Source organism: Ramularia collo-cygni (genome assembly GCF_900074925.1).
Source record: "Ramularia collo-cygni strain URUG2 genome assembly, contig: RCC_scaffold02, whole genome shotgun sequence".
Taxonomy (NCBI): Eukaryota; Fungi; Ascomycota; class Dothideomycetes; order Mycosphaerellales; family Mycosphaerellaceae; genus Ramularia; species Ramularia collo-cygni.
This window is the reverse complement of record NW_019716256.1, coordinates 1,775,576-1,793,519: the sequence shown is the minus strand read 5'-3', so window position 1 is coordinate 1,793,519 and position 17,944 is coordinate 1,775,576. Positions and strand designations below refer to the sequence as shown.

Here is a 17,944-nt window from a genome sequence, read left to right as displayed (position 1 = left end):
CTAAGCAGACAGCTTCTACACCCGCATACCAAGCCAGACCACGTTTCTTCGTCAAGATAGGTCCCAATGGACATGTCTTGACACATGACAAGTTCCCCATCCCAATCGAGCGGCTCCCGACTGGAGTGAAGATCAAACTGGAGGCAATTACCGCTCGTTTTGTAACCGAGTATGGGGGCTAGACCTCTACGACGAGGAGGAGCAGGAGCAGGAACATGAGGATGTACATAACGCTTTGGGATTTCGGAAACGCCTGGATAAGCTGTATTAAGGAGTGCACTTCTGGCTGTTCAATCAGCTTTACCGTTAGTACCCACCATTGACTGGTTCTTGTAAGGAAGAGGATAGGTTCATCGACATCAATACTACGAAGCAGGATGAATCCATCCGTGTCACCACCAAGAAGGAGGATGAATGGCGCTTTTTTGGCATTGGCATCTTGAAAGGAATCATCGAGAGAATGTATTCATCGCTCTCTATCAGCGCGCTTCACCAGCATCCTATCATCGCTTCTCTTATGCCTGAACAGCGGGACCTAAGTACATGAAGCAGGATCTTGACATAGGTAAATTGCACGGTAAAAAAAACGTGAGAAAACCAGTAAACTTTATACGTCTCGTTCAATTTTTTTGAACGTAAGAACGCCAAGCTACTTCTATAAAGTAAAAAGYATGTGGGTCGAGATTCGGCAGGCTTAACTTCCCAGAGCGTTGAATATATACGGATGGCTTGCTTTCATGCATCTATGGTCGAATGTGACTGATGTCGAATTTTCCGGTCTATATCCTATCTGTGTTGATCAAGCTGAGACTCTGGAAACGACCCCATTACGGTCTGTTATGCACGTGCTGCATGTAGAGCATAATGAGACTCGTAGCAATGAGACTCGTATATCAGCACAACAGCCGCTTTCACCATGCCATTTCTTTGCTCTTGACTCGTGTGGAATACTCGCATTGAATGATGGTCGCTTTTGATTGGCGTGGTGCAATATCGTTTCGACGTTTGGGAGATTGCTTGGCGAGTCAGGGGGATTGTTGATGCGGAAGGAATGCCTTTGCGAGTCAACTAACAAGATAGATGGGAGATGGTGAGAGGGATGGGGAGATTGTTCAAGGTTGATGGATGGATGAATGGATGGATAGATGGATGGGGAATTATTCTGGGTTGATGACTTGATGCTGATCCGCAGAGAATCAAGTACAAGAATGTCTGCGGCACAATGAAGACACATGATGGGGAAACGAAAATGATAATTGGATTGAAGTGAATGTAAGAGTGTCCTTCAACTGCTTGCCGGATAATCACGCCCAAATGGTAGATAGAGATAACAAGGTATCATGTTGCAGCAAGAAGTAAAATTCGTTAAAGATATTTCTATGTATATGTACAACGGCTTTAACATGTCGCCTATTTCTCTTTTCTTCTCAAGTAAGAATGTCATTCATTCCAAGCGAACGCTTCATGATATCCAAACAACGCTTACAATCCCAAGCTGAGGAGGAGAGGGCCAAGAATGCCACCAAGACCAGCGAGGAGAGGTGCGAGAGAAACAAGCAGGCCGTTGACGAGGTTACCGACGTTGGTGAGGAGGAGGGGGAGCTGGACGCGGAGGAGGGGCTGGAGAGCGACGTAGACCTCGCCTGGAAATATCATTGTTAGCACATGCTTAGATTGGATATGATTGATTGTGTCTTACCAAGAGAGAGGGTGAGGAGAAGAGACTGGACGGCTGGGTTCAACTCGCGGAGAAGAGTGTTCAGGAGGCGGGCAAAGACAATTGGCTGTCCGTTGAGCTGGCCAAGAACATCCTTGGGGAGGTTCTGCAATCCCTGTCCCTGACGGGCAACAAGAGAAGACTGCTGCTGCTGGGCAGCGGCGAGCTGGTTGTTGGTGGCCTGGAAGGCGGCGGTCATGCCCTCAATGTCCTTGATGGCGGAGGCGGCGGCAGCCTTCTTCTGCTCCTCGCTGGCATCGGCTGGCATGGAAGCTGTGACCTGGTCTGTGATGATGTGTTAATAGATCGTTATTGTAAATGAGGATTGAAGCGACGTACTCATGTTGGCGGTGAAGCCACGGACTTGCTCGGTCAAGCCGGTGATCATATCGGCGAGGGGGCTGTTTGCGGTCGAGACCTCATTGCTCATGGCAGTGGGTGCTGCGGCAGCGAAGACGGCCAGAGCCGGGAGGGTGAAGAGGGAGAAACGCATGTTTGTTGTGTGGAGGTGGTGGTGGGTTGAGGATGAGTTGATAGGATGAAAGGTTGATGTGTGAAGAGGAGAGTTGTTTGTGGGTGAAGAGATAACTTTTCGAGCTCAAGCGAATTTGTTATATATCATCTTCACTCGCTTGTTGTTGAGATCGTCGTCGTCTGCACACTATGATCGACACGCGGAATAATTTTGTTGGCCGTCATCAACACTGCTCGTTCGGCGGTGTCCCAGTACTGTGGCTTGAACTAAAGCAGACGGTAGGGACCTGCCGCCGCATTGATGTGTTGTAAGGCGCGGGCGACTAGCACCAAAGGAGGTCTTCAACAATCGTTAGCCTGTGGATATGCTTTGTTTGGATGTTTTTCATAACCGGCAAAGACTCACCCATGCGTCATGAATTCGGCTGTCTACACCTCTTCACTGGATTGAATTTTTGGAGCTACTCTTGCCCTGCGCTTCATCGTGCAGATGTCGGTTGTTGGAGACATCATGGCGGCGGCTATCTACATGAATTGAGACGGGTCGAAGCTGCTTGTACTGCAATGTCGTCAATAATGCAAATAGTTGATTGTGTGTTGGGTCGATGGATGGATTGAACCCCAGCAGCCACAGCAACCCCTTTGACTACGAATCAAGCAGTTTGATTGGGTATATTGATCCTGCTCAATGAGAATCCTACACATACCCACACGTATTGCCAGCTCAGCGGTTGCCGTAATTTGCCATGCCACGACTCGGCGTGTACAATCTTCCGTTCGACGTCAGCGTTCGAGGGACATGAGTCCCAACGAGCATTGTGGATTATCCCAATTCGGGCTTTGCAAGTCGATCCCTTGTGACGATCTGGCACTTGGGAGACGCCGTGAGATCCACGTGCATGACACTAGAAGCTAGCAAGGGTTGGGTCCCGGATATTCCGTTCGTGTTGTTTTGATGAAAGAGTGAGTAGTGATGAAGATATTACTGATAGCTGGAACAGTGGAGATTGAAGTGTCAATGGATATGTCATGTACTGCAGACAGGTAAGATCGAGTCTGACATTTCTGAAGAATGTGAATGTGCGTTGCCGGGTTGCCGGGTGACGTGTGAATCAGCGCATGTCGATCTCAAATCTCCCTAACAAGAAGCGCCACACAAATGCTAAAAAGACCCTTGCAATTGGTTTAGTGGCGTCTCACCAGCTCACCAAAATGCTGATCTACGGACATGCTGCTTACGACAACAACAGCATCGATAGACGGTGGGCAGGAACAGCAAAGCAAGCCATCCCGTCATCCCTTCCTCGACTATTGAATCGCATCGGGGTCGAGACTGAGAAGGGTTCACATCTTTCGCTCGGGATAAAGTTCTTCCGAGAGCACTCCAACAGCAAAGATGATAATAATAAACCACATCGAAAAGTTGACCTTCATGAGGTTGACAACTCATCTCGAAAAGATACACGTGGACATGAAGATGTCGTCGAGTCACGCACAAACATCTCAACATCGCACCGGTAGTCGCAATCCCATCCACCAAGCAAACTTCTGACTCTCCCTAAAATGACCTTCATTTCAACCCCGACTGATGCCACGTTTTTTGACATGCATCATATATAGATTGTAGGAGTAGCCCTCCGAATCGCAACCGCATCCATCAAGCAAACTTCTGACTCTTTTCTAAAATGACCTTCAAAATTTTAACCTTGACTTTTTGCCCACGTTTTTAAGTGAGACGTTGGCGGAAAACGGTCCGTCGAGTCTATACCTACATCCGGATATACATAGCACAGCACACGAGTCAACTTTTCTAGAGATATGTAGTCGGCTCTGGTATTCATGAATCACGTTGTCTTTTTTTTTCTTCTTGGTCCTCGTCTTATAAATCTTCTTCGAGGACTACCACTGGCTTTTTTTGACTATTCATCTGTACTCTGCGCCTCTTCTTTGGCGATGGTAAGTACATTCTCATCATCTTTCATTCTCAGACGTAGTACTCGCGTGTGTAGCTCTTCAATACATTTCACGCTGCTGTCTGACCTGTAGCTCTTCAATACATTCTACGCTGCTTTCTAACCCAGCAAGCCGACCAACCCCCCCCCCCCCCCCCCCCCCCCCCCCCCCCCCCCCCCCCCCCCCCCCCCCCCCCCCCCCCNCCCCCCCCCCCAACGAGGAAACATCTTATGAACGAAATATCCATTACAATCCGAACAAAAATGTATCAGCAGTGAGTGAGTAAGTGGGCGACCGTCCACCCTGCACTAAAAGTCCCTCTCTCTCCAAAGAGATAAGTAATTCTAGCGACATCAGATCGTTCAATGTCCTCCAATCGTCTGCCTGCCCTTCTCCAACATCTCTCCGTTTGTTTCCCGGCCATCCTCCACCCAATCAAAACTCCACGGTCACTCGGTACGTCTGTATATTATCAAGTCTCTAGACATGCGTCCCGTTTGATTCACAAAAAGGGCGATAGGGAGGCCAGCACATGAAAATTCGGCTTGTTCTAACCGAACCTCATTAGAATCCCAAGCCGGTCTAACATCACAGAGAAAGAAAAGAGAAAAACTCCCCAGGTCTAACATTCCCTTCGACTATAGACATCGCGTCCTCGAAAGGTCCTCTCTCAGAGGATACGTCCCAGACTCAAAAATCCCAGTCTCGCCAGCAGACAGAAAAAAAAGTAGAAAATGTCTCGGCTAGCAAGAGATGAATTTTATCTCGCGAATACATGAGAAGCTTCTATAGATGGAACATTCCAAATGGACCGAATGTTCTGTTCCGCACAAATCTCCATCCCCTAGAAAAGAGAAATTTCCACCCTTTCAATGCCAACTTCGCTCGCTCCATCCAGTGCCAGAACTGTCGAGATGAGAATCATTCATCAGAACAAGAGATCCTCAGTAATCCTCACAACGTCCCCAAGGCCTCAATCTCTGCGAACTCGACAATTCTAGGCCTGCTAGAATCCTTGCTACAAGCAGAGTGATTTCTCAATCCAATCGAAAAGAGTGAGTCCAAGGCGCTGGAGTTGCGTTGATGATTTCTCACATCAACAGCTCTGGCATGCACCCCTCCCTCCCTCACATCACAACAAATCCCCCACAAACCCCACCAAATCCCTCTCCTCCTCCCCAACCCTCGCAAACTCCAACACAACCCTCCACAAATACAACAACATATCCTCCCTCCCCAACACCCTCTCCGCCCACCCCTTGCCACTCCCCGCAATTCTCTCCCCAGCGGCATCATTCGCACAAACCCTCTCATCCCCCAAAAAGAATCTCAAAATTTCATAAATCTCCTCCCCCAAAGCAATGCTCACGGGAATGTAATGTTTCCACGCCAGGAGGCGATGATCATGCCATTCTTTGAAAATGGTGGATTTCAAGGGCGCGCTGGTGCTGAGGAGGAATTCTCGAAAACGGCSTGAGAGAGTGTTTCCGTCGATGTCGGGGAGGTATTTGTGGGTGAATTGTTGGTGCATTGGGAGGTGGGATTCGAGGTGGAAGTGCTGGGTGAGGGCGTTGCAGGTTTCGGGGGTGGAGAGGTGGGGGTTGCAGGAGAGGGATGTGAAGGCTACGTTGCTGATTTGGTGGAGCCATTCGGGGGAGATTTCGGGGGGTTTGTCGGTGGTGGTGGTGGTGGTGGCGTTCATTGCTGTGACGAAGCGGTGGCGGTGGAAGTTTGACCAGGTGGTGGGACGGGGGATGCCGCCTGTTGCACCTCCTCTCCAGATGAGGGCGTGGGTTTTGTGGGTCCAGGGGATGGGGCTTCGGAAGTAGGACCAGAAGTCTTGGGAGGAGAAGAGGTGGAATTGGTCGTAGTAGTAGGCGGGTTCGGGGAGGAGGATGTCGTTGTTGATGCTGGTTTTGGAAGCGCTGAAGACTGGGATCAGGGAGGTGGAGAAATGAATGGTTGCTGGTTCGATGAGGAAGCCGTGTTGTGATGTGAGGTGGGGGTTTGCGCAGATATCCTGTGCTACCATGGTGTTGGTTTTGATGGAGGATGGGTTGTTGATGGTGGGATGGCCATCTCCGCAACTGGCTTTCAACGCGGCGTGGTAGGAGTCCACATTTGTGACATCCATTCGGGCTTTTGGTGCACTGCTTTGCTCCATCTTCCGTCGTTGGAAAGTGGGAGAAATTTGGGAAGTAGGAATGGACATCATGCGTATCTTCTGCTTGGATGCGTCTTGGAGATGCCCATCCATCACATCCTTGGACACCAAGATCCGAGGCTCGTCCAGTGCGTTGACAGCCAAGTCAACATCTGGGAGAAAAGGTGAAATCTCCTTTAACATCATGGCCCAAGTCCGAGTCCGAAATCTCTCCTTGTTGAAGTCCAGTACTTTTCCATTCCGAATTCCAAGAACATCAGAAGGCCATGAATCAACGGAATCTCGAATGTTTTGAGGGGAGACACCCCAATAAGGCTCCAAATCTTCATAAATCTGATCAAAAAACTCCTCGACCATGACCCGATGATGCTTTTTCCCCCACGCAAACCACACATCAAAGCCCGGCGGGGGATGTCGACCTCTTCGCACTCGATATGCCGCCGCTGCGATTGCAAGACTGGTCGGATCCGCTTCGAGAAAATGCTCGGATTTCCATTCCGCATCGCGAATCATGTCATCGATCCAATGATTGTCGTCCAGCGAGCAGCTTTCCGTGAAATGACCCGCGGGCCGTATATTCCGCTCCGTCCATTGTCGATATTGATGGAGGAGAAGGAGGAGGAAAGCCCCTGTGATGGAAATCGCCAGTAGCGACACAATCCGCACTCCAATCTTCATCCTCTACGGGCCCGACTTCCAACGAGAAAATTCCACGCACTCATTTAATGGTAGCCTCCCGTGAAGATATATATTCGTTTCCATGTGAGTCGATGCTTGTGGCTCATATTGTTGCCAATGTGCTTGACAGACATACCCATCCTTCTTGAACGATAAAGTCGTGGGATTATTCAGTTCCCCGAACCATGCACTACCCCAACCCTAACCCTGAATTTCCCTCCCACGGCATCAACCGTCAACACCACCTCGGCATCTCGTCTTGCACGCGTTTGACTTCACGCCTCGTCACCGAACGGCGTCTTCCATAATCCCATCCAAATCAAAGTAGAAGTATCTCACTCATTCCTCCTCCCAGCTTTCCTCCTCCGCTTTCAATTCCCCCTCAACATCATAGGAAAAACCCCCCCGCAAAAAAACTAGAAAAATGCTCCCCTCCCTCTTCCTCCTCGCTACATCAGCCTTCACAGCCCTAGCAACCCCCCTCTCCACCAACACTCCCCGCGACGAAGGAACCGACCTCCTAATCCAAGATCTCCGCCGTCTGGACGCCGCAATCAACACCCTCACCCTCGCAGCAGAAACCTACAATGGCGGCGTGGCAGAATACGCCTTCATTCGGGAATCCTTCGCGGAGGTGAATCGGACGAATCGAATTGCTTACTATGATGCTATGACGATTAAACCTCGTACGTCTTTTTCCCAAAAGCACCTCACTTGTACATCAAATCTAACCACCCCACCCCCAATAATAGAATCAATCCCCGACTCCAACCGCATAATCCAAATCGTAGCCTCCCCAATCCAACCCGACATAACCCGCACAGTCAACGCCCTCATCGCCAAAAAACCCCTCATCGACACCGCAGGCTTCACCTCCGAAACCGCCTCTTCATTGAATTTGATTTCTTACGATCATGATACTTTGAGTTTGATCGCCGTGGCGCCGAAATTAAATCTCTTGACCGTTCCTGCGGCGGCGGAACCTGTGGCTGCTATTGATGCGGATTGGAGGAGGGGGGTGGTGGCTTTTGGGGGGGTGCCTTTGGCGCCTATTACTATGTGATTTTGTGGGATGGGGGATGGATAGATGGATGGGGATGGGTTGAATTTTGGAGGTGGAGGGGATGGTTATTTGGAGTGGAATGTAGTTTGCATTCTATTCTAGCCACTAGTATTGAAATCCCCTTTTCCTCCTCCTTCTTCGCAATGAAATGAAATGAAACCTCCCCCTCCCCTCAACTACATCTGTCCCTCTAACGTTATCAATTATTTCATCTATTGACAACAACAAGCGGCCTACCCTATTTATTCTCCATTCCAAATGTTCTTTATATACATTGATATGAAGAAACGAAAAATGAAGAATTTCATCAAAGACATCCGGATGCGGCATACACACCTACACATACACACACACAAATGCCTCTCTCATCATACGGGGAAATTCCTATACCGCAAGCGGTCATTTGTGATTTCTTGCTTGGGTGTTGAAGATACTTACCTACCTACCTATCCTACCTACCTACTTACTTACCTATCTACCTAACTTACCAGCGAGACTTTTTATGTGTTTCGTGTAGAGTATACTACTACTACCAAAGGGCAACAAAAACACGAACAAGAAAAAGAACAAGATTTCCACCAAATTCTATTCTACCGACCAACCAACTCAATCCCGCCGAATAGTCGGACTCGGATCGGTACATGAAACCAAGACTGTACAAGACTAAAAGGAATTCAATAATTAATTGAGAAGAAAATGGCGGAATTGGAATCGGAATCTACTCGGCAGGAGGTTCCATCATTATCGCCACCACCAATACCACCAACAACAACGACTACAGATGAAGCAACTTCAACAACCCCCCGCCGTCGTCGCGGCGTAGCATTCTTCGAGCCGAAAATCGACGACGACGATGATGATGATTCCAAGAAATCATCCCGCGAAAAGAAAGAGAAAGAGAAGAAGAAAAGCATCCCCACCCTCACAACTCCAAAATCCCGCAATCCCATCTTCTACATCATTCCCCTCATCTTCCTCCTCCTCCTAGCGTATCTCTCCCTGCCGTCTTCCTCCCCTTCCTCCTCCTCATTATCATCACGATCGGCGTCACCACAATCCACGGAATTCGACACCACAACACCTCTAAAACCTCTCCTCACCTCATTGGAACAGCTCACGAACTTGTCGCCCGCGTTGCCGTATACGGGTTTGGGGACGTTTATTTTGGTGAGGAATTTGACGGCGCTTGCATCATCTTCATTGCCATCATCTTCATCCTCATCATCCTCATCACCATCATCATCAGCACTATCAGTCTCTGAGAATTTGATGGAGGAAGCGAATGAAAGCAAGAGATTAGTAGAGGAATTCAGTGGATTGGAAGATTCCTTTCGCCAGGATGTGAGGGAAGGGCTGGAAGAATTCGGGAGATTGGAAGGATGGACGGAGGAGGGTATGCGGGAGGGGTATGTGGAATTCTTTGAATTTCGAGGCGAGGAGGCCAGGGAATTGGTGCGGAGGGCTGGTGGGGAGTTGGCAGTTGTATTAGGGAAGTTGAAAGTTGGGTTGAGGGAGGAGAAGGTTGAGTCAGGGTTTGAGATAGTAGTGGAGTGGCTTGAGATGGTGTATAACAAGGCAGGGGAGGTGTTTGGGGAGGTTGTGGAGGAGGCTAAGAGGGGGAAGGGGAGGGTTGAGGGGGTTGTGGAGGGGTGGATGTCGGAGGGGTTGTTGGAGAGGGAGAGGGGGGAAATTGAGAGGTATTTGGAAGTGGAGAAAGTTGCTGGTGAGGTGGTGGATGGAATTGGAGAGGTGTATATGGGAGAGGGTGAGGTGGGGGTTGTGGAGGGGAAGTTGGAGGTTGCTATGAAGGAGGGGAGATTGGATTGGTGGTGAATACGAGGGAGGATGTACCCGTGACCTTAGTAGGATGTATTTCAATGTGATGATTAATCGGAGGCTCCTATTTATTTCTATATCAGGCGGAGCTAAAGCCGGGAGAGCTAACTAGTAGTACCAAGCATTGGCGGGCGGAACCTTGTTGGTGTTGGTGTTGTAACTTGTGGCAGTGCCTTTCCATGCAATTTTGAAGATAAAACAAGGTAGTTGCGTAGGGAGAAAAGAGAGTGTAAGTAGATGATGAGAAACATGTTGTTGAATGMAAGGTTGATGGCTGATAGATAATGATGATGAGATGATGATGATGAAGAAAGGGACAAGAAGAGAGCGGGTGGAAGAAGAAGAAGCCGACGGAATGGACGGCACGCGAGCAAAGAGTCGAATCTTGATGAACCCTGCCTGCCTTTTTCCCTGACTTCCTTTGAAGCTTTGAGTCGTGGCGGGGCGGATCGTCCAAATAAATCCCTGGATTCCATGTTTGGGAGATGCCGGGCGATGCGCCCAGACTTGGCTTGGGCTTCCTTTTGGTCATGTCGACCAGGAGACTTCCATTTCCTTGGAATCAGCTTCATTCTTTCCATCTACTGTACTACCACCTCCCATTTGATTCCCCGTTGTTTTGGCCATTCCCTTCACTTGTCTGTCATTCCCTCCTTTACCAAGTTTTATCGCATCACATCCACCACCCACCATGCGCCTCCATCGCGCATCGCCGCTCTGGCTCCTCCTCGCGCCCGCCAGCATTGCCATTTCCACCACCGAAACCAAGGACATTCTCACCAATGAAGACATTCTCGCCTTGAATCATGCGCCCGCACCCGCATCCGCCGCCAACACGCCCAAACCCTATGTCGGCACCAAGAATGCGCCCGTCGGTGGGTCGACTTGAATTGATGGAAGATGGCGCACAATTTCTAACCCACTCCCTAGATGGACACGACGGACTCCCCCACGCCGGCCCGTTTGTCGACCGAACCCCCGATGATGGCGAAAAGGAGGACTCGRACAAAAAGAAGAAGACGAAGAGCAAGGACGTCTTGACGGATGAGGAGGAAGAGGTCAAATCCGAACGGACGGCATCGTTAGGGAAGATTCCCGAGAAGAATGATGGAGTCATGGATGATGAGAACCGATTGTTGCCCAAGAAGGGAACCACGGGAACCGAGGGAGGGATCAGTGAAAAGGCCAACAAACCCAAGGTGGAGAACAAACCGCAGCCTCCCAAGGAAGCGCCTCCATTGCCGGAGAGTGAGGAGCAGAAGAAGAAGAAGCCATTGATTTCCAAGGATGGAAAGGATGCCATTACGGGGAAGGTGGTGGGAGATGCCTCCAAACCCGCTGGCAGTGGAGAGTACAATGGGATGGAGAAGCCCAAGAATCTGCCGGWGAAACCACACAACATCCCCCATCCCGATCCCAAGATTGCCACGTCCGACGCGAGTCCTCCCATCGCCGACCGACAGGGGAGGGATAAGTGGTTGGTGGATACCATGCCGGATACCGAGGGAAAGACGAATCCCAAGAAACCCAAGACGAATCCTCCTCCACAACATCAAGAATCCACTCCCTCACAAACAGCACCCCTCCATCCAGGAGAGGGAGATTCATGGCATGAATGGTTCCACTCCTTTGTCCTGTCCTTTACGATGATAATATTCTCCGAAATCGGCGACAAGACCTTCCTCGTCGCCGCCCTCATGGCAATGCGTCATTCTAGATTACTGGTCTTCTCCGCCGCCTTGACCGCCTTGATCGCCATGACCGTTCTCTCCGCCATCCTGGGTCACGCCTTCCCTTCCCTCCTCCCAAAACGACTCACAACTTTTGCCGCAGCCATCCTCTTCCTCGTCTTCGGAGCGAGGTCGTTGAAGGAAGGTCTGACCATGGACAAGGATGCCGGCATTGGCGAGGAAATGCGCGAGGTCGAGGCGGAATTGGAAGAGAGTGAAGCACACCACCACTCCCGACAGGGAAGATCCAGCAAACCCTCTCCCTACGAACTCGAATCCGGAAGGAGGGAACCCAGTCCTCCCCTCTCTCGCTCTCCATCCCCCTCCAAACCTCGCCCCTCCTCTACCCTGGGAGGCATTCGCAACCTTCTCGAAATCGTCCTCTCCCCCGCCTGGGTGAGCACTTTTATCATGACCTTTCTCGGCGAGTGGGGCGATCGCAGTCAAATCGCGACCATCGCCATGGCCGCCGGGCAGGATTACTGGCTGGTCACCTTGGGCGCCATTGTTGGGCATGCCTGCTGCACGGGACTCGCCGTCGCCGGAGGCAGGGCTTTGGCCGGGAGGGTCAGTCTCCGAGTCGTCACCGTCGGAGGAGCCGTGGCGTTTTTGGCTTTTGGTGTGATTTATCTGTGGGAGGCGYGGAGTGAGGGGTAGATGGATTCATATCTTGAGAGGTGGATGTGAGGCAGGCGGGGTGCTTGAGTATAGGATGGGAATAACGACAGGAAGGGAAAAAAATGGGCGTGTTGTACTGTACTGTACCTCTGGGGCAATGGTCTGGAATGATATTTCGAGGGGGACTTGTATTGTTTATATATCCCTACCCCACACCTTTTATTTCCTCCTCGGGAGCCATTTATAAGAGAGGTGAGGAATCATTGTCGAGGTAGTGTGGTGTAGTGKGGTGGATTATTGAGGCTTGGAGATGGGTGAGGTGAGGTAAGGTATGTATATATATGTTCCTAACAAAATTCCTGGTAGTGGGTCAGGTAAGTGGGAGGTAAGTCTAGGGTTTCTAGAGTTTGTTCATTCTTTTTATTATCTCATCTCTTAGGTAGGCTTAGAGCGCACTAAACTTTACCTACTACTTCTACTTATACTTCTACCTCTTCTTCTCCTTCTCCTTCTCCTTCTCCTTCTCCTTCTCCTTCTCCTTCTCCTTCTTCCTAGCGGAGAGGGTGAGTTTAACATGTATTATATATATATGTGTACGGAAAAGGGGTTCTCTCCCTACCTCTCTAATAATTGAAGATGAAGATAAAGAAGAAGAAGATGAAAAAGTCACATCCTTCTTACCTTATCGATTGTCCTGATAAATGATTTATACGAATCCTTCTCGGCTAATTAACGCTAAGGCACCTAGGTATCGCTTAGGTAGCGAGGGAAGTAGCGAGCGAGCGAGGGAAGTAGGATCCTTTTCCTTGAATTCCTTCCCGTCCTTCTCGATTGTGCGGTACTAATATACCTACTATTAGGAGTTAGGCAGGGACTTTTATAGAGGAAGATTGAATCTATTGGGGTAAAGCCATCCTATGTCCCGACAAAACAGCCTGGAAACAATCGAGTTAATGAGGGTGTATAGCATTTTATCGCAGTGGAGGGAAGAAGCGAGTTTCTAGGTACCTTACTACCTATATTAAGACGGCCCTGCATTTCGCTAATGCAATGTAATACATGCCCCGGGCTGTGTACCTAACTAAGGTAGCGAGGACAATCCAATCGAGAGGGTGTGCCTTAGCGCTGGGTAATCTTCTTTCCCCTGCCCAAGATGAAAAGAGACGGGACCTGGGTACATCTATCTCAACACAGTAGCAGCGCGAGAGAATCGCGTCTTCATCCATACCATCCATACTATCCTTCTCTACCATCCATCCATACAATTCATACCATCCATACCATCCATCCGCTTAATTACCACCCCTCTAAACTCCTCTCCTCCTCAGAAACAAAACAAAAATAAAAAATGGCAACACAAACAAACCAATCAAAAACCAACCCTACCCATCACACTCCACCACGTCTCTGGATCACAGGCCTAGCATCACAATTCCCTCCCTATACTCTCACCCCTTCAGATTTCGAAAACATCGCCAGGAAATTCTACGACGTTTCATCTCCAGGGTACACACACTTCCTCCTCCTCCTTTTCCTCCTCCTCGCCATCATCACCATCATCATCACCAGATTCCAACTAACAGACATATGTGTGAGAACAGAATCTCAAAACTCCTCCGCATAAACCTCTCAACCGAAATCCAAACCCGCTCCTCAATAAACCCCTACTCTTCTCCAGGAAGTTTCGGCACCCACCCGACCCCCCCAACAATAACCCACCAAGACGAATTCTTCCGCACCCACGGCGTATCCCTAACCCTCCAAGCCGCCCAAGCCGCCCTCCTCGAATCAACCCTCCAATCCCACGAAATAACCCACACAATAGCAGTAACCTGCACAAACCAAGGAAATCCCGGCTACGACGTTCTCGTAAATCGCGCCCTAGGCTTGAGAGAATCTGTGGATAGGATGTTATTACATGGAGTTGGTTGTGCGGGCGGGTTAGCGATTTTGAGGGCTGCGGCGCAAGTTGCTGCTGGGGCGGAGGCGAGGGGTAGGCCGGCGAGAGTTTTGGGGTTTGCTTGTGAGCTTTGTACGCTTGGGGTTAGGAGTGAACTTGCTGCTGCTGCTGCTGTGGAGAAAATTGGGGGGGAGGAGGAGGTTGGGGTTGCTGGGGTTTTGTTTTCGGATGGGGCGGCTGCTTTTGTGCTTTGCAATGGGATTGGAATGGGAGAGGGGATTACGCCGCTGTTTGAATTGGTGGAGTGGGGGAATTCTATTATACCCGATACGGTTGATCGGATGAGTTTTTATGCGGATCCTTATGGTGAGTTTTCTTTTCTTTTCGTCGAGTTGAAGTCGGTGGGATCGTTGATTGACTGGTTGTAGGAAATCGAACTGTTCTGGCACGAGATGTCCCGAATTTGGTCAAACAGGCCGTCGAACCCATGTTTGATAGTATAGTACCAGACTACTCGGCCCACTTCAGCAACGGTCTGATGAGGAAGAGTGATTTCGATTGGGCATTACATCCCGGTGGGAAAGCCATCATCGAAGGCGTCAAGAAAATGTTGGACTTGAGCGAGCATCAACTCCGAGCCACACGAGAAATTTACCGGACTAAAGGTAATAGTTCTTCCCCGGCGGTGTTGATGGTGCTTGATCAATTGAGATTGATGGGGAGGGGAAGTGATCATGTCGTTGCAACTTCGTTTGGTCCTGGTTTGGCGATTGAGATGGCTCTACTCAGGCGATGTCGTGAGTCGGAAACACCGGGATCTGAGCTGGATGCGGCATTTTGAAGTCTGATAGTGCAGATTTTTTTTAGTCGAGATTGAATAGTTCTGGTGGGAACTAATGTGAAGGATCATCTCCGAGAAAGGAAGAATACTTTGATGGAGAGGAGAACTCAAAAAGGTTTCTTTCTTTCTATCCTTCTTTCTCTCATGTAGATAGGTATCTACTACCGTACCTACATACAAAACAGACCCAAGAACGAGAGACCATTTCTTTTCTTCCTCTTCTTCTTCTTCTCAGATGACTGTCAGGGGTTCCCATCCCACTCCCTTACCCACAACACAACAATGTACAGAGAAGACGGGCCTCCGTTTTTCAAGACGCCCCAGTCGATCGAGTTAACAGAAATGTAAACATGCTAAAAAGGTATCCACGCCATTAATAACGCCATGCAGAGATGATGTTTTTTTGCAAGAAGAAGTCATCCGTGGACGATATCCTTCCATCCAGCTTTCCATCAATCAATCGATCAGTATCGATCAATTAATCTTGAAAGAATCACCGCCCCGACCTCTCCTTTGTCTGCTTTCTTCGCTCCTTTTCCTTCTTCTCATCATACACCAAAAACTCATGCAACGCGCTGCCGCCAGGAACCATGGGCAAGACGGGGACCTTTTGATCGACCTTAACCTCCAAGAAAGCCGGTCCCGGACCCGACCCGACGGTCAACCACTCCAGATCCGCCTTGAGATCCGCGAGTTTGGTGGTCCTGCGGGCGGGAACGTGCATGGCTTCGGAAAGTTTGACGAAATCCGGGTTTCGTTGATGGGTGTGGGAGAAGCGGTCGTTGTAGAAGAGGGATTGCCATTGCGTGACCATGCCCTGCTCTTCGTTGTTCAACACGAGCACTTTGACGCCGATGCCGAATTCGGCGGCGGTGCTGAGTTCGGTTTGGGTCATGAGGAAGGAGGCATCGCCGTCAATGTCGATGACGAGTTTGTCCGGCATGGCAACTTTGGCTCCAATGGCCGCGGGAAGACCGTAGCCCATGGTTCCGAGACCCCCCGAGGTGATCATGGTGCGAGGGGAACGCCATCGGAAATGTTGGGCGGTCCACATTTGATGTTGACCGACACCAGTTGCGATGATGGTTTCCTCCTTGCGGTCGGCACAGAGGTCGGAGAGGGCGGAAATGACGGTTTGTGGCTTGATGGCTCCATCTGGACCATCTTCCTTCTCGTAGGCCCAGGGGAATCGCTCCTTCCACGCAGCGATCTGTCCAAACCAGTCTCCTCTGTCTGACTCCTGAACAGTGTTGATGTGTGGGAGGAGAAGGGCCAAGTTGGCAGTGACATCTCCCTCGACCGCCTCGGTCGCTTGCACGACTTTGTTGATGTTCTTGGGTTGAATGTCAAAGTGGATGATACCACCGCGACCTTCGGCTGCGGCCAGACGTGCCTGAGGGGCGAATCGTGGAACGTGCCCGGTGATACGATCGTCGAATCGTGCACCCAACGCAATCACCAAATCGGCTTCTTGGATGGCCATGTTGGCAAACGCGGAACCGTGCATACCAAGCATGTGGAGAGATTTCGAGTCGAGTTCATCAAACGCACCCAGACCTTGCAGGGTGGTTGTCACGGGGATCTGGGCCTTTTCGGAAAGCTCCTTCAAGAACTTGGGGCCATCGGGGTGACCGAGAACTCCCTGTCCGGCGTAGACGACGGGCTTCTTGGCCATGTTGATGAGGTCTGCGGATCGGCGAATGCTGCCGTCCAGCTGCTTGACGGACAATTCGCGTGCTGCGACGGTCGCGGCGGATGGATGGGATGGGAGGGTTGAAGTCATGGGAATGGGACGTTGCAGAGTTCCGCCCGTGACATCCTTGGGCAAATCGACCAAGACAGGACCTGGTCTGCCCGAGGTGGCAATCTCAAACGCCTCGTTAATGCGTCTGGGGAGTTCGGCAATGTTCTTGACCATGACATTCCACTTGGTGCATGCTCTGGAGATGCCGATGGTATCGGCTTCTTGGAAGGCATCGGAACCAATGGCCGAAGTTGGTACCTGTCCACAAAAGACAACCATGGGAGTTCCATCCATGAGGGCATCCTGCATGGGAGTGATGGTGTTGGTGGCCCCGGGTCCCGAGGTAACAATCACCACGCCACATTTGCCCGACGCACGCGCATAACCCTCGGCCATGTGTCCGGCGCCCTGCTCGTGTCGGGGGAGGATAAAGTCAAAGTGCGGGCTGTTGTAGATGGCATCGAAGACGGGGAGAATGGCGCCTCCGGGGTAGCCGACTGGAGGAGTGATGTGTTAGCGTTGTAATTCCTCATAAAGATATGACTGTTTTGTGTATTGTCTTGGATCGCAACTCACAGACGTGCTTGACGTTATGCCGCAACATCATCTCGTGAAAGATTTCTCCACCCTTCATGCCCACAAAGCTGTGATCCATTTCGGGCTGGCGGAATGGCTGCAGAGGCTGTGGTTTGGGGTCCATTTCGCGATTGAAGGCAGGACTGGGCACGGTTCGTTGTGTCTGGGTCGCCGTGGCTGCCTGCGCAGGCCGTGATGCCGTGTCCGAGACATTACGTCGGGCGGACTGTGTGGATTGTGTTTGTTGGGATCCGGGTCGGTAGGGCGAAATGGCAGCTGGGGATGGGGTGGTGGAGAATGGGCGGCGTCTGGGAAGGGATTGAAGGGCCCTCTTGGCCGCGTGCGATTGCAACATGATGGAGCTCATGCGCAATGTCGGCGGGGATAATGAGGTGGAGGAGAGGGAGGGGAGAGGAGAGTGAGGTGCAGTGCAGTGTACTGTAGTTGTTGGAGTCACATCACAGTCACATCCGTCCATCAATCCATCCCAAGAAGAATCTCCGCTTGTTCTCGGCCTCGCCAAGCCGAACGATCGACAAGCATTGCATGCGACATCGGAGGCTGTGCGCCCTGTGGAGGTGGATCGGGAGGGTCCGACTCCACTACCTAACGTTACCTTAGCGACATGCAGCAAACATCCATGATAGCTA

At 50.6% G+C, this 17,944-nt stretch overlaps 7 protein-coding genes; 4 read left to right on the top strand and 3 right to left on the bottom strand.

The window, feature by feature from the left end:
- Positions 1-1,482: 1,482 nt before the first annotated feature.
- Positions 1,483-2,210, bottom strand: RCC_02237 (uncharacterized protein; the record flags this gene model as incomplete). XM_023767519.1 has 3 exons in its annotated part: positions 1,483-1,643; positions 1,700-2,002; positions 2,057-2,210. 3 exons carry the CDS (start codon positions 2,208-2,210, stop codon positions 1,483-1,485), a joined length of 618 nt encoding a protein of 205 aa, XP_023623287.1.
- A 3,066-nt stretch (positions 2,211-5,276) lies between these two features.
- RCC_02236 (uncharacterized protein) lies at positions 5,277-6,986 on the bottom strand (the record flags this gene model as incomplete). The annotated part of the gene is made up of 1 exon (XM_023767518.1): positions 5,277-6,986. The coding sequence occupies one exon, from the start codon at positions 6,984-6,986 to the stop codon at positions 5,277-5,279; it is 1,710 nt and encodes a 569-aa protein (XP_023623286.1).
- Positions 6,987-7,410: 424 nt separating this feature from the next.
- Positions 7,411-8,049, top strand: RCC_02235 (uncharacterized protein; the record flags this gene model as incomplete). XM_023767517.1 has 2 exons in its annotated part: positions 7,411-7,672; positions 7,739-8,049. The coding sequence occupies 2 exons, from the start codon at positions 7,411-7,413 to the stop codon at positions 8,047-8,049; spliced, it is 573 nt and encodes a 190-aa protein (XP_023623285.1).
- Positions 8,050-8,745: 696 nt separating this feature from the next.
- RCC_02234 (uncharacterized protein) lies at positions 8,746-9,882 on the top strand (the record flags this gene model as incomplete). The annotated part of the gene is made up of 1 exon (XM_023767516.1): positions 8,746-9,882. The coding sequence occupies one exon, from the start codon at positions 8,746-8,748 to the stop codon at positions 9,880-9,882; it is 1,137 nt and encodes a 378-aa protein (XP_023623284.1).
- Positions 9,883-10,576: 694 nt separating this feature from the next.
- Positions 10,577-12,272, top strand: RCC_02233 (related to transmembrane protein PFT27; the record flags this gene model as incomplete). XM_023767515.1 has 2 exons in its annotated part: positions 10,577-10,760; positions 10,816-12,272. The coding sequence occupies 2 exons, from the start codon at positions 10,577-10,579 to the stop codon at positions 12,270-12,272; spliced, it is 1,641 nt and encodes a 546-aa protein (XP_023623283.1).
- Positions 12,273-13,581: 1,309 nt separating this feature from the next.
- On the top strand, positions 13,582-14,974 carry RCC_02232 (related to stilbene synthase 2; the record flags this gene model as incomplete). XM_023767514.1 has 3 exons in its annotated part: positions 13,582-13,739; positions 13,835-14,499; positions 14,562-14,974. The coding sequence occupies 3 exons, from the start codon at positions 13,582-13,584 to the stop codon at positions 14,972-14,974; spliced, it is 1,236 nt and encodes a 411-aa protein (XP_023623282.1).
- Positions 14,975-15,467: 493 nt separating this feature from the next.
- On the bottom strand, positions 15,468-17,649 carry RCC_02231 (probable thiamine pyrophosphate-requiring enzyme; the record flags this gene model as incomplete). XM_023767513.1 has 2 exons in its annotated part: positions 15,468-17,215; positions 17,295-17,649. 2 exons carry the CDS (start codon positions 17,647-17,649, stop codon positions 15,468-15,470), a joined length of 2,103 nt encoding a protein of 700 aa, XP_023623281.1.
- Positions 17,650-17,944: the final 295 nt, after the last annotated feature.